The sequence below is a fragment of the Mixia osmundae genome (assembly GCF_000708205.1).
Source record: "Mixia osmundae IAM 14324 unplaced genomic scaffold scaffold_4, whole genome shotgun sequence".
NCBI classification, from domain to species: Eukaryota; Fungi; Basidiomycota; class Mixiomycetes; order Mixiales; family Mixiaceae; genus Mixia; species Mixia osmundae.
Window position 1 is genome coordinate 785,251 of NW_014575560.1, and position 12,732 is coordinate 797,982.

General features: G+C 54.9%; 6 protein-coding genes across 6 annotated transcripts; 4 read left to right on the top strand and 2 right to left on the bottom strand.

The window, feature by feature from the left end:
• Positions 1 to 112: 112 nt before the first annotated feature.
• On the top strand, positions 113 to 1,027 carry L969DRAFT_16868 (uncharacterized protein; the record flags this gene model as incomplete). Its single annotated transcript, XM_014712879.1, has 1 exon — positions 113 to 1,027. The coding sequence occupies one exon, from the start codon at positions 113 to 115 to the stop codon at positions 1,025 to 1,027; it is 915 nt and encodes a 304-aa protein (XP_014568365.1).
• Positions 944 to 2,356, bottom strand: L969DRAFT_86824 (uncharacterized protein). The gene is made up of 2 exons (XM_014713304.1): positions 1,961 to 2,356; positions 944 to 1,908 (listed from the first exon to the last, which is right to left on the bottom strand). Exons 1-2 carry the CDS (start codon positions 2,325 to 2,327, stop codon positions 1,151 to 1,153), a joined length of 1,125 nt encoding a protein of 374 aa, XP_014568790.1. The 5' UTR covers positions 2,328 to 2,356; the 3' UTR covers positions 944 to 1,150.
• Positions 2,357 to 2,530: 174 nt separating this feature from the next.
• Positions 2,531 to 3,808, top strand: L969DRAFT_102914 (uncharacterized protein; the record flags this gene model as incomplete). Its single annotated transcript, XM_014713305.1, has 4 exons — positions 2,531 to 2,842; positions 2,899 to 3,354; positions 3,401 to 3,535; positions 3,587 to 3,808. The coding sequence occupies 4 exons, from the start codon at positions 2,531 to 2,533 to the stop codon at positions 3,806 to 3,808; spliced, it is 1,125 nt and encodes a 374-aa protein (XP_014568791.1).
• Positions 3,809 to 3,831: 23 nt separating this feature from the next.
• L969DRAFT_73668 (uncharacterized protein) lies at positions 3,832 to 9,053 on the bottom strand (the record flags this gene model as incomplete). The annotated part of the gene is made up of 4 exons (XM_014713306.1): positions 8,986 to 9,053; positions 7,110 to 8,933; positions 4,469 to 7,060; positions 3,832 to 4,417 (listed from the first exon to the last, which is right to left on the bottom strand). Exons 1-4 carry the CDS (start codon positions 9,006 to 9,008, stop codon positions 3,832 to 3,834), a joined length of 5,025 nt encoding a protein of 1,674 aa, XP_014568792.1. The 5' UTR covers positions 9,009 to 9,053.
• Positions 9,054 to 9,233: 180 nt separating this feature from the next.
• L969DRAFT_94024 (uncharacterized protein) lies at positions 9,234 to 11,253 on the top strand (the record flags this gene model as incomplete). Its single annotated transcript, XM_014713307.1, has 7 exons — positions 9,234 to 9,486; positions 9,545 to 9,642; positions 9,690 to 9,824; positions 9,876 to 10,113; positions 10,166 to 10,858; positions 10,913 to 10,995; positions 11,047 to 11,253. The coding sequence occupies 7 exons, from the start codon at positions 9,234 to 9,236 to the stop codon at positions 11,251 to 11,253; spliced, it is 1,707 nt and encodes a 568-aa protein (XP_014568793.1).
• A 761-nt stretch (positions 11,254 to 12,014) lies between these two features.
• On the top strand, positions 12,015 to 12,584 carry L969DRAFT_81973 (uncharacterized protein; the record flags this gene model as incomplete). Its single annotated transcript, XM_014713308.1, has 1 exon — positions 12,015 to 12,584. One exon carries the CDS (start codon positions 12,015 to 12,017, stop codon positions 12,582 to 12,584), a length of 570 nt encoding a protein of 189 aa, XP_014568794.1.
• Positions 12,585 to 12,732: the final 148 nt, after the last annotated feature.

The window sequence follows — 12,732 nt, forward strand, 5'->3', positions numbered from 1 at the left end:
CCTCTTTGGCACGTCTCTGTCTTTTTTCCTGGGCTGACTACGCTTCCCGTTCCCCTCGGTTTTGCCCGATCGCGCGTTCTGTTGTCGTGGCGTTTCCCAGCAAAGTGCGGACATGCGGGTGTCGCTCTCGGGGGCCAGCGGCTTGCTGGGCCGAGCAGTCTATGCGCACTATGTCGAGCAAGGCGCAAAGATCACAGGGCTGGCCTACACTCGAGCAAAGGCTGGCTTGGTCAGGCTTGACCTGACCGACTATGCCGCAGTGCTGGCCCACATAGAAGCCGAGAAACCAGATCTCTTCATTCACTGTGCAGCCGAGCGACGACCTGACATAGCCGAGAAAGACCCAGACGCAGCACGTAAGCTGAATGTCGAGGTCACACATCAGCTAGCATCAATCTGTGCAAAGCTCAACGTTGCTCTCATCTATATCTCTACCGACTATGTCTTTGATGGCAACGCTCCCTCGGGTGGATACGAACCATCAGCGCAGCCTCATCCACTCAATTTCTACGGAGAGACCAAACTGGCCGGTGAGAGAGCAGTGCAAGCAGCCGGTTGCCGCGCAGTCATTGTCCGGGTACCCTTGCTTTACGGGGACGTCGAATACCCGGGAGAATCGGCTGTCGATGCAGTCTTGCAATCTGTGAAGCGCTCAACAAAGGAGAAGCCTGCACGCATGGACGATTGGGCGGAGCGCTATCCTACATCGATCGACGAAGTCGCCCAGAAGCTATACGCGATATCCCAGCTACTCGTTCAGGACACAGCAGCAACCTGCTCGATACTTCACGTCCAATGCAGTGAAGCGCCTCAGACAAAGTACCAGATGGCTCGACTGTTTGCCAAGCTGCTGGGATACTCTGACGAGAATCTCATCTCTGAAGCCTCTGGACCTCAGCCTGGCGATACGCCGAGACCACGAGATTGCTGCTTGAGCCTCGAGTGCTTGCGTCGCTATGGCATTGATCCGTCCGTGGGCACCGTCTCGTTCGAGCAGTACTGGCAAGCGCAAGATTGGTCAAGTTGATCGGCAGGCGTGGGCCATCAACGTGCATCACAGCGCTACACTTCGAGGACACAGCTCACTGTGGCGCTACTGAGTCAAGCAGCTTGTACCAAGAAGGACAACACGCTAGTAGACACAGGAAGCCTAGTCGTTGCCGAGCAAAGCTGGCTCAAACTTCTCCCAGAAGAAGCCCTTGGCCTTTGCTTGCTTGACGAGGAAGCTCGGCATGTTCCAACCGAATGCATGACCAACGCCGCCGTTGGGTCCAATCGGCACGAGCATCATATTCATCGGACCCTTGTAGGGCTTCGGCGCTTTGCCGCCCCCGAAATCGTGTTTGATCGTACCGATCAAGACGGGCGCGGTAGACATGAGAGCGACCAGACCGGCGTCCCTGGTAGCATCGCCGATTGCATAAACTCGTTCGCCCAGAGCGGGAACGCGAAAGAAGTCATCGACGATAATCGCCTTCTTCGCATTGAGAGCCTTGGCCGGGATGAAGGATGTATTGGGTAAGCGACCGGTAGCGTCGATGACATAGTCAAACGAGCGAGACGAGCCGTCATCAAAGTGCACCGTGTAACCCTGGTCCGACTTTGTGAACTCTTTGATCCGGACGGTGTGAACGACCTCGACGCCGAGTCGCTGGAGCTGTTGAGCAGCTTTGGATCCAAATTTAGCGGGAATCGAAGGCAGCAGGCGCTCGGCGCCCGAGTAAATTGCGACTTTCTTGTCGGGATAACGGACGCCGATCTCGCCTGCTGTTTCTGTACCGGTTGCGCCGCCGCCAGCAATCAGGACACTGTTTGCTTTGGGAATCGCCTGCCATGCGTCTTCATACGCCTTTCGAAGCGACTTTGAGCCGTCATGATAGCTGAACAAAGGTGATTTGGATAGAACGCCTGCACGTTTTACACGTCAGTGCTTACCAGAACGGAGGCGAGGTTGTCTCACCAGGAGACAAGATGAGCGCGTAATACGCGACATCTTGCTCGCCAGTCTGCGTCTTGACATGCACTGACCGTGCGTTGTCATCGATGGAGGTGACTGTACCATAGGTAATTGTGTAGTGTTCAGGCTTGTACTGTTTGAAGCCCTTCTCGAGTGGAAGGAACGAGTCGTCTATGGTATGACCGCCTGCCGGCAGTATACCTCTTGGCGTGCCTATTGAGTGCCAGAACTCAGTCGAGGCAGAGATGATATGTACGTGCCATTGATCGGGCTGTTTGACCGCGAATGATCTGATGGACTCGTGAGCGAGCTTGAGTGCGCCATAACTGCCGCCAACGACGACAATCTGCTTTGCTTCAGCGCTGACCATGTCGTTCGTGTGTGCTGATGGAAGCGCTCTGCTGCCTCTCCTATCAGCTTCTTATGCTCTGATCACCCCACGCAAGGCGATCGAGAGTGGATGTTTGCTGACCAGCAAGGCGGCAAGCCGCTGACTGAGCGCGTGTGGGCGGTCATGTAAGCCTGCTGACACATCACAGCCCTCCGACGTACGACAGCTGTCTGGGCCCGACTATGACGGAGCCGACAGCGAGCACGTCAAAGATCGACGAGCCGGCTGATGCGCCTGCAGTCGTGTTGACAAAATCCGCTCAGAAGCGATTAGCTCGTCAAGCCAAGTTTGCAGAGCAGAGGGAAGCTCGCAAGGAGTACAAGAAAGATGCAAAGAAGCGCAAGAAGGACGCTGCTCGAAGGGAGCGGGAGGCAGACCCAGATGCGTACGCAGCTGCAAAGCGGAAACCCCCTGCCGAGCCTAAGGAACCTCAAGAACTGTTTGATTGCGGCTTGATCATCGACTGCTCCTTCGATGACAAGATGCTTGACAAGGTCGGCCATCAGCTGTGATCATTGGCCATCCATGCTCATCTGATGAGCTTCGTAAGGAAATTTTGAGCATGGAGAGGCAATTGTCACATAGCTATTCAGCAAATCGCAATACGACCCGGCCCATGCACCTTGTCCTCACCACACTCAAAGGCAGACTGCTCGACAGGCTAGAGAGCCTCAATGATGGCGCATACAAACGATGGAAGGGTGTCTATTCGACCCATGAATCCCTCGAGTCTGTGTGGTCAGACTCACTTGACGCGCCAGATCAGCCACAGACAGCGATCGAGCCTGAAGACCGTGTAACGGCCGACCAGACAACGACAGAGGATGTCTTTGAATCAGAAGCAGGCCTATCTCGTTCTGCTAAGCGCTTGAAGCTGTCAAAACCATACCGGTGTCCCAAAGACAGGGTCGTCTATCTCACGGCAGACTCGGAGAACGTCGTCACGGCGCTCGAAGAAGGGACTGCTTACATCATAGGCGGCATAGTCGATCGCAATCGATACAAGGTACTCATGAACTCACCTTGAGGCAATGTCACTGAGGTGTAAGCAGAACTTGTGCTTAGATGTTGCGAACGAGCTCGGAATCAAACATGCCCGGCTGCCAATAGGCGAATACATCGACATGCAGACGCGCAAAGTGCTCACCGTCAACCAAGTCGTAGACATAATGCTCAAATGGGTCCTAGCAAGTCCGGATTATCCGCAGGATCAGCTTGGTCTTATATTGTCATCGCAGTTGCACGATTGGAAAGAAGCTTTCGAAGCTGTCATACCTACGCGCAAATTCCTGGCTCCAGAGGAGACAAAGCGCGCCAAGAAACGACGTCGGCTCAATCCCGGGCAAGAAGCTACAGGTCTCAACACGACCGATCCGAGTACTCCCCTCGATATCTCAGACGGAGAGGAGGACGCGCTTGATGATCGAGCTAGCCAGCCGGTTAGCGAACAGGAGAGCTAGATGTATTGACAACAACAAAGTTCTCAAGTTGGGTGTCGTGCGATTGATATCATGAAGTCATAATGTAAGCCTGGAATTTTGAGCTCGAGCAGACGTTTTGCGATCCGCCAGCCTTGGCCTTTGGCTTCGAGCGCTCGTATGACAGCATCGTCGAGGCTACTGCTGTGCGAAACAAAGATGAAATCGGCAGGTGACAGCATAGAACGCATGAGGGATCCCAACAAAAATGAAGTGACCGCAACCAAGATGAGCATCGTCAGCGAGACAGCTGCCTTTGTCTGCATAGACGCGTCGAATGAGGCAACCGCCGTTGTCATCTTAGCCAGCGGAAAGCCCCCTAGCACGCCCGTCGTGGCCGAAATATCATCTTGATTCGCTGCAGATGTTCTGGCCAGAGTGTCGATGGGGCGCTTGCCTTCACTCGGATCAATTTGTCCATCAATCGGAGTGGCGAGGCCCGACTGCGCCCGACTATGCTTTTCCTGGCTCGCTGATCTGCTGGCTGTACCCTTTGCGGCAGAAGTATCCTCAGACCGAGCAGCTAAAGGCTGTATGAGGCCAGCCGGCAATGCGACGGTGGAGGTAGCATCGCCAGTACGTATGGGCACTCTGCGGCCCCGTTAGATCAATCTCAATATAATACAAGTGCACACGACATACCTGCTGAGGCGTGCAGAGCTCGAGAGCCAATTTTGCTCTTCGCGTATGTCGAGCAAGCGCCGACTTGCTTGCTCGCTGATGATACCGAGTGTTGTGCCGTCATAACTCGCAGTCATTGCCGTATCAGCAGCGCCTCCCTCCGTGGGTGCGATATTCAAAGTCAGAGTAATGCCTTCGGAGAGCAGCCGTCGGTACCAGTGAGGCCGAGCAGCCGGTTCGTCTTCCATGAGCGGATCGCGTACAGGATGCTCTATTGCACCCGTCGGCAGCATGATTCGAATGAGGTGGTCACGATACCGATGCGGCGCGCCGACTGATGCTGCGACAACTGTAGAAAGTGGTAGTTCATGAATTCGCAGCTGGACAGGTAGCGCGGACGTGGCATAATTATGGTCTGTGCCGCCAAGCAAAATCTGGCCATCGCCAAAATGTGCATGATGCTGGATGTTATAGCCGGCTGGGTAGCGCCGCGAGTCGACGATGATCTCGCCAACGACTAGATCGTCCACGGGCGAGTTGAGTCCGTCCGATTCTGTCTTCGGCCGCGCCGCGATACTTTGAGGGTTCGGCGCAGTTTTGAGAGCAGGAATGCTGGGTCTACTACGCAGCTCGGCCGATGAAGCTGGCTTGCGTAGCGTATGGCCCTTTGAGATGGCAGAAATTGATGACAACGTGTAATTCGAGCTGCTCTTTGGGAGGCCGACCGCGCTGGCTCGTTCTTGCTCCGGTGGCACAGATCCCAGAGTCATGCTGTGTTTTGGGATAACGAGAGACACTGCATAAAATCCGCTGACAGAGTCGGCGTCTTCATTCGCCGCTACACTTTTAGCCGGGTCTGTTGTCATGACCCACTTGCACTCATCACTGACCCCACTGCTAAGGGGTCCTTCGATTTGTAAGGATGTGCCAGGCTGATACAGACGCGGTGCTGCACCACGCGTCTTGACCGAGCGCTCGACAGCATCAATGACGCGGGCCAAATTTGCGTTCAGCATCGAGTTGAACGCAGCTGGCACTGATCCAGAGTAATCGACTGCCGAGAAGTAAGAGCAGCGCGTCGAGGGGATAGCATAGTCGTTTGACGTATAAGGATCAAGCGTCTCGAGGATCCAACCATCGAGCAAAGTCTGCCCATTCGGCAGGCGTTGCGGATTGAGTTCATCTGTTTGCCCTGCGCTTGGCTGAAACGAAGCTGTCGCACACAGGTAGACAGTTGAAGTGCTGGAGCCAGCAGACGGCGCGGGAAGCTTGAAGTGAGCATTTACAGTGGCATGATAGAACGCTCGACCGCGGAAAGTGAGAAATGCAGACTTGGTAGTCATCAACGATGTCGTGCAGCCGTGGCCATGCGACGATAAAAGTTGCACGGACTCGACGCGATCATCCCACGCGGCTCTATAGCCAGGCAGGGAGACGATGCTGCACATTTGCTCTGCCGTGACGCCTTGCACGATCTTGTCGGCGCGAAATACTGGCAGTGTGCTCGAGATGTGACTAAGGAGCTTCTTCCGGACGGCCGCCGGCTTCTCTGTCACAAGGGACCATCCCACGGGCTGCAAGGTCATATCCGCCATCTGCTCGGCGTGCAATGCTTGCAGCCATGCAAGCGCCTCAAGGGCGTAAGAAAGTGGCGGCTTGCGCGGGGCGTCAGACATTGATGCCCTCTCGCTACTGTCAAGCGTTTCAAGCGGATTGTTCGTGCTACCAAGTGCTGGCGTACCTAGCGCAGAGAGCGTCGGGGTGCCTCTCCACGCGCTAGGCGTAATCGCTGGGTACTGATCCAATGGGATCGGACTTGCCTTGACGCGCTTGCGCGTGGCTAGCAATTTGACCTCGTCGTCTGGCATATCCTCGATATCGACATGCGCCTTGCAGCCATTGACGACGACCGAGCCCTTCTCACGTCCGAGTGCCCCTTTGCGAACGACAACCAGCACGCGATCAGACATGACTGCGCTGTTCTCGTGCTCGATTGTAATCCAGCAGCCGGCACCTGAGGACAGGCGATGCCGACTCAGACAAGACACCTTGGATGGAGGTGGATCGATAACGATGTCAAGGCTACTTGCCCAAGTATGTGTGTCGCATCGAAGCTCGCATTCGATAGACCCAGGCGCTGCCGATATGATCGAATCTGCATCCGTGGTCGTCGTCTCTTCTGACAATGCAAGTGTTCGCGTGTCTGGTGCTGACGACCGGGGTGCAGCCACATACTCGAGCTTGAGCAAAGATCGCTCGTGCTCATACGCCGTTGACAGTAGCTTGCCGCCAAGCAGTCTGGTAAGCACAGGCGGTCCGCCATGCTTTATCGCAAAGTCACCCACACCCGATACTGAGCTTATCATCTGCTGTGGAATCCACGACTTGTTTGACCACCCTTTAGGATTGGACTGCTCTATTAGCGTGATTTGGGTTGTTGTAGGGGAGAGAGCCTCGATCGCCCAGCCGTAAACGTCTGTCTGCGTGCGAATGACTGCAGACTCAACGGCAGGAATGGCAGAAAATAGATTGGTATCGTCTGCAGAGAATGAGAACACGTGCACGGACGATGGTGAGCGATACGTCGTGCGTAGCAACACAGAGTCTCGCGCCCTGAGCTTTTTGGGTCAGTCGAGATTAGGGGCTTTGGGTAGAGACGCACGATACCGGCCAAGCAGCCTTGGTTTTGAAGTACCACAGCGAGCTGAGCTCGTTGACGTGATCGAGCAGATGTACATCTTCAACCGTCTTATCCCAGCTGAGGCGAGCGCTCGCAGTAGCGATGGCGCAATAGATATCCCATACTCCTACCCCGACAAAGGTCGCTTCCGCTTTGTATATTGCAAGCGTAGGATCCAGAGAGTTGAGCTGAGTGACTGTAACGCCCTTTGTGTCTGATATGTGTCTCCATTTGGCTTCTGGCTCCTGCAGGAGTGACGTGAAGTAGACATACGATCGGCTGACCAGCGAGCCTATAGCTATTGAGATGGCGTTCGCGCGGGCTTTCGAAGGAAGAGTCGTCAGACTGGGTGCTGTAGGCACAGATTGGATAGTCGAGCTGGTCTGCTGAGTCGTATCATCCGCAGGCGCCTCGAGGATCTGTCTGCTAAGAGCAGCGGGGTTTTTGACCTCAACATCGACAACTTTTGCAGATTTATTGTTGATGCGCACGCTCCGACCGCCTGCCAAGCGCTGTATCTTGACTTTGACGCTGACGAGCTCGTCTGCTCGTAGCAATCGCGCATGGCTCAGTCGTAAGACAAGATGACCGGATCCGATGTGCGAAGGCTTCGAGAAATCTGTCGAGCTATTTTCGACGGAAGATTGCCAATCTGTATTGACGTCGTCTCCTTGACCACGCACGATAACGGCAACATCCCAGCCTTGACCTGCAGGCAAGGCGAATTCTATCGATCGCTCCAAGCGCTTACGCTCTCGCTGCGACGCAAGCTCGTCCATGCCCTTGGGATCTGTGTCACCACGGTGATCGAAGTCGTCCTCCGCAACAATGGTATAATCAGTTGAGAGTGTCTCTTGCCCCGGATCGTAGGCTTTTGCAACAAGCTCTAGCGATTTTCCATAGCTCATCACAGACGGCAGGGTATCGCCTTTCTCGCGAACGAAACTGACGAAGTTGGAGAGTATGTTCGCTACCTGCGTGTGATGACTGGAAACGACGGTGCCTTTGAGGTCCCATTGCCAGAACATCGTAATTCTGGCCATGACATTCTCTGTTTGATTGCGATCGAACGCAGACCCTGAAAATGGTTGCTGAAGGCTAGTCGTGGGGATCTGGATGCACCATGCTAGCAAATGGTTCTGTGATCGCACGAAAGGTGGTGAAGGTCGTAGATAGGCAGGCTCATCGGCACTGCGCGGCAGTGAGGTAGCGACGTCTATGACAGTCACTGCATCTTGAAACGTTCGCGAGATGGTCACGGTATCTCTCGGACTGGCAGGCCAGCCCAGAACGTAGTCAGTCTTTGTGATACGCGTAGCTGGATCGACTTGTTCGAGCAGCTGAGCGCGCTCGATGAGCTGATTCCACTGCGACCATACTTCGGGAGTCTGAAGAGCTGCCTTGAAGGTGTTGATGTCAAGGTATTCTGCGTTTGAGATGGGTACTTCTGCAATAGCTCGTATGATGCTGACTGTCTTTGATGACCGTCGATGCACGCGCACAGACGAAGGCTCAAGTTGGCCTATCTGTGCTTTCGGCTTGCCAAATAGTGCAGACCCCAGCGCCGGACTCGAGCCAGTGGACGACACGGCTTGAGCAACAGCTTGTGCTACTGCCTTGCCCGCTGCAGCTGACATTGACGAGCTGACATTGGCCATTGCGCCATTCTTGACGCTTGGAGGGGCAGTGCTCGAAGCGCTGCTCGATGTGCCGTAGGGCTTCCATGACTTGGAGTGCACGCTCGCCAGCAACGAGCGAAAGTGAGTCAAAGCCTCAGTGAGCGCTGCCTCGTGCCTCTTGTGCGCGCTGCCGTTCCGCGAGCAGTGAGCGACGCTCCTGCGGTAGTGGGATAGCTCACGTCTCGTATGTGCCCTCGCTCATCGCATACGTCCTGCGCTAGAAGCTACAGATGCATTCTGAGGCCTCTATGAAGCGCTCATGAACACGGTCGACGATGACACGTGTCGAGTCTAGATGAATAGGTCATTTGCGAACGGCCTGTCACGGTCTCGCTCAGCGCTCAGCGCTAAGTCCGGCTGAACAAAATCCCGCCGTCCCAGCCGTCCTGTGACATCAGATCCAGGTTAACTCCTCTTCTGCCCAATCATGGCCGAAGAAAAGCTAGCAGCGCCAGTGGGCAGCACATCAGCAGGGCGTAATGACTCCTCTTCCGGTCACTCGCAGGAGTCTACGCTAGCATCACGTAACTCTGACGGTGTTTCGCCCTCGCACGAGAAACAATCGCAGCAAGAGCAGTCATGCCCATCTGCGCACACCAGCAAGAGTGAAAAGCCGAGTTTCAACAGTCCGCAAGAAGAGCGCGACTGGAAGAGCAAGAATAAGGGCAATGACTCGAATTGTGAGATCGCCACTGAAGTTGCCCTATCTCGAGACTTACACATCTTCTCGTCTGCCAGACACGGCATGGAAGGACAATGACCCGGAGAATCCCCAAAATTGGTCTCTGGGCAAGAAGATATGGTGTACGACTGTGATCTGTATCACGACCTTTCAGGCATGCTTACCTCAGCAGAACTGTGACACGCTCTGACTCACGAGCAGGTCACCCTCGGATCATCGGCGCCGACTGTAGCATCGCAAGAGATCAGCGCAAAGTTTGGCATCTCCACGGCCGCGTTTGGCCTCGTCACGATGCTGTTCTTGGTCGGCTTCGCGTTGGGTCCTCTGGTCTTTGCTGTAGGTCCCTCACGCTGGCTGGATCGAACCAAGCTCACGCGTCATACGTAGCCGCTATCAGAGATGTTCGGACGTAGGCCGGTCTTCTGGGCGACCGCGCTTGCTTATTTCCTCTTGCAATTGATGGGCTCTCTGGCCACCAATTTCGGCACATTGCTCGCCGGCCGATTCTTGCAAGGCCTTGCCGCATCCTCACCGCTCACCAACGGCGGTGGACTAATTGTAGACATCTGGCCGACTCATCTTCGTGGGACAGCAATGGCATTCTATTCCGGCTCGATCTTCCTAGGTAAGTAACTCCGGGATATTAGTGGGCCAGAGGCTGATCACGCGATTGATAGGTCCCATCATCGGTCCCATAATGGCATCCTTCGTCACCGAAAAGCGAGGCTATGTCGATGTCTTTTGGGTACTATTCGCTTTCGCCGGCGCAGTCACCTTGCTGCTCTTCTTCGGTCTTCCGGAAACCTTCGCGATGATCCTGCTGCAGAAGCGTGCAAAGAAGCGCCGCGCAAACGGCGAACCGGAAGCTTGGTGTGATCTAGAGAACGCCGACTGGTCCGTCAAGTCAGTCTTGCGCAAGAATTTGCTCAAGCCTTTCGAAATCCTTGGCCTCGAGCCGATTCTTCAAGTCATCACCGTCTACACATCATTTGTCTACTGGCTCATCTACAGCTCATTCGAGGTTTATCCGGTCGTCTTCCAAGAGAAGCGGGGCTTCAATCTCGGCGAAGGTGGCCTGTCATTCATTGGCATCGGCATCGGAACCACGATAGGCGCCGCCATTTCTATCTATCTACAGCGAGACTACCTTTTCCTTACCAAGAAGTGGCATGGCACACCGCCACCTGAATACAGACTGCGAGGATCGATGCTGGCAGCCCCTATACTACCCATCGCTTTGTTCTGGCTCGGATGGACGGGTCAATTCAGCTCCATCAGCTGGGTTGCGCCGGAAATTGCAACGATACCACTCGGAGCAACATACAGCCTGATCTTCATCTCTCTGCTGTCATACATTGTCGACACATATGGTCAGTCTTCCGCCTGCTTGCGCTCATGAGAACTAAGCTGAGACTGATCCACAGGTCCATTTGCTGCATCTGGCCTTGCTGCTAATACATTTGCACGTTCGTTGTTCGCTGGTCCGTGTCCGGTCTACGTTCCCAGGGTGCGTACAGAGCAGGCGTCACGTCAACCGAGCTAATATGCAAGCTTTCAGATGCTGACCGCTCTTGGCGTATCGGGGGCACTGAGTTTGCTTGGCGGTCTCGCCATCGTACTCGCACCTGCACCCTTCATCTTCTACAAGTACGGGCAAACCATTCGCAAACGATCCAGATTCGCGCCTTGTGCAGACCTCAAGATACGCGATCAGGTGCTCGAAGAGGAGCGTAAGGATAAAGAAGGCGGCAAAGAGGCTGCATAGTATTGCACAGACGCACTCATTGAGCACTTCAAGTAGACCTTTATAGCCTTGTCATTGCTATTTTTATGTTTGACGTTTGACGAGTCTCATGCAGTCCAGCAACAGCTCCTCGCACTCCATGCAGTCGCCCGCTCGGCATTCGCATCGCCGGCATATAACGGGGACATATGCGTATCTTGTCATCCGGAGCTTGTGGAACGCCGCAGCGACCAGTCTGCGAAGACGCGCATGCGCACATGGCGCGCTCTAATTGAACGAACAGTCCTAGAGCAAGCAGAGTGAATTCAGTCGTGGATCACTGACAAGTTCTACTAAAAGAGATCGCCGCCACTTTGTCAGGGTCCTAGGAGTTTCTTAAACCGACTGTCTCGCCGCGTGTCGTGCGAGATCATCGTGTGGCAAATTTGCGACAAAGTGCCATTCTGCCCGGCGCTAGCTCACTAGCGCCAGAGCTTCCAAAAACCATCCATACGCGCAGTCTGCAGAAGCCGCAAGCAACAGAAGGAGGGGACGCGAAAAGGCTATCGAACCAAGATCATATCGATCCTTGCCTGTGCAGGGAGAGCTTGGAACAAATACAAAATAGTCTCCAGCTAGCGTACAACGAGATTGCAAGACGTCACTGTTCCACGGCAACCTCGAATCTGGCGGCCACGAGATTCTGCATAAGAAGGACGCTAGTAGACGCCATTGTTCCCACCTGCGCTTTCATTAGGCTCGCTTGACCCAAAGCACGCTACGCACTTCATACTATCATCATCATGCTCGTCAAGACCGCCCTCGTAGCACTTGCCCTTGGCATCACACTAGCGACTGCGGCCCCCGTTGCGGAGGCTGCAAAGGCCGGATGGGCGCCCGCGCCTTACTACAAACGCTCGGCCGAGGCGGAGGCAGAACCTGCCAAAGCAGGATGGGCACCACCTCCTTACTACAAGCGAGACGCGCAGCCCGAACCCATTGCAGAACCAGCAAAGGCAGCCTCTGGACCAGCACCGTACTACAAGCGTGACGCAGAAGCAGCCAAGGCTGGCTGGGCTCCTGCACCCTACTACAAGCGAGATGCGCAACCCGAAGCGAATGCCGAGGCAGCCAAAGCGGCATCTGCACCGGCGCCATACTACAAGCGTGATGCTGAAGCAGCCAAGGCTGGATGGGCCCCACCGCCATACTATAAGCGAGACGCGCAGGCAGAGGCAGAAGCAGAAGCCGCCAAAGCAGGATGGGCTCCCGCGCCTTACTACAAGCGTGACGCACAGCCGGAGGCAGCGAAGGCCGCTTCTGCTCCAGCACCTTACTATAAGCGAGACGCTGCAGATGTCGTGGCTGAGTAAATGCGACATACCACTAAGAAGTACAACGAGTGAGTCTCGCATCGACCATTGGCATCTACAGAAAAGCTGATTCGCAGACAGACACTCAAAGGCTTTCCTTACGGAAGAGACCACACGTGTATATCCAGCCGTACCAATCACACAAATC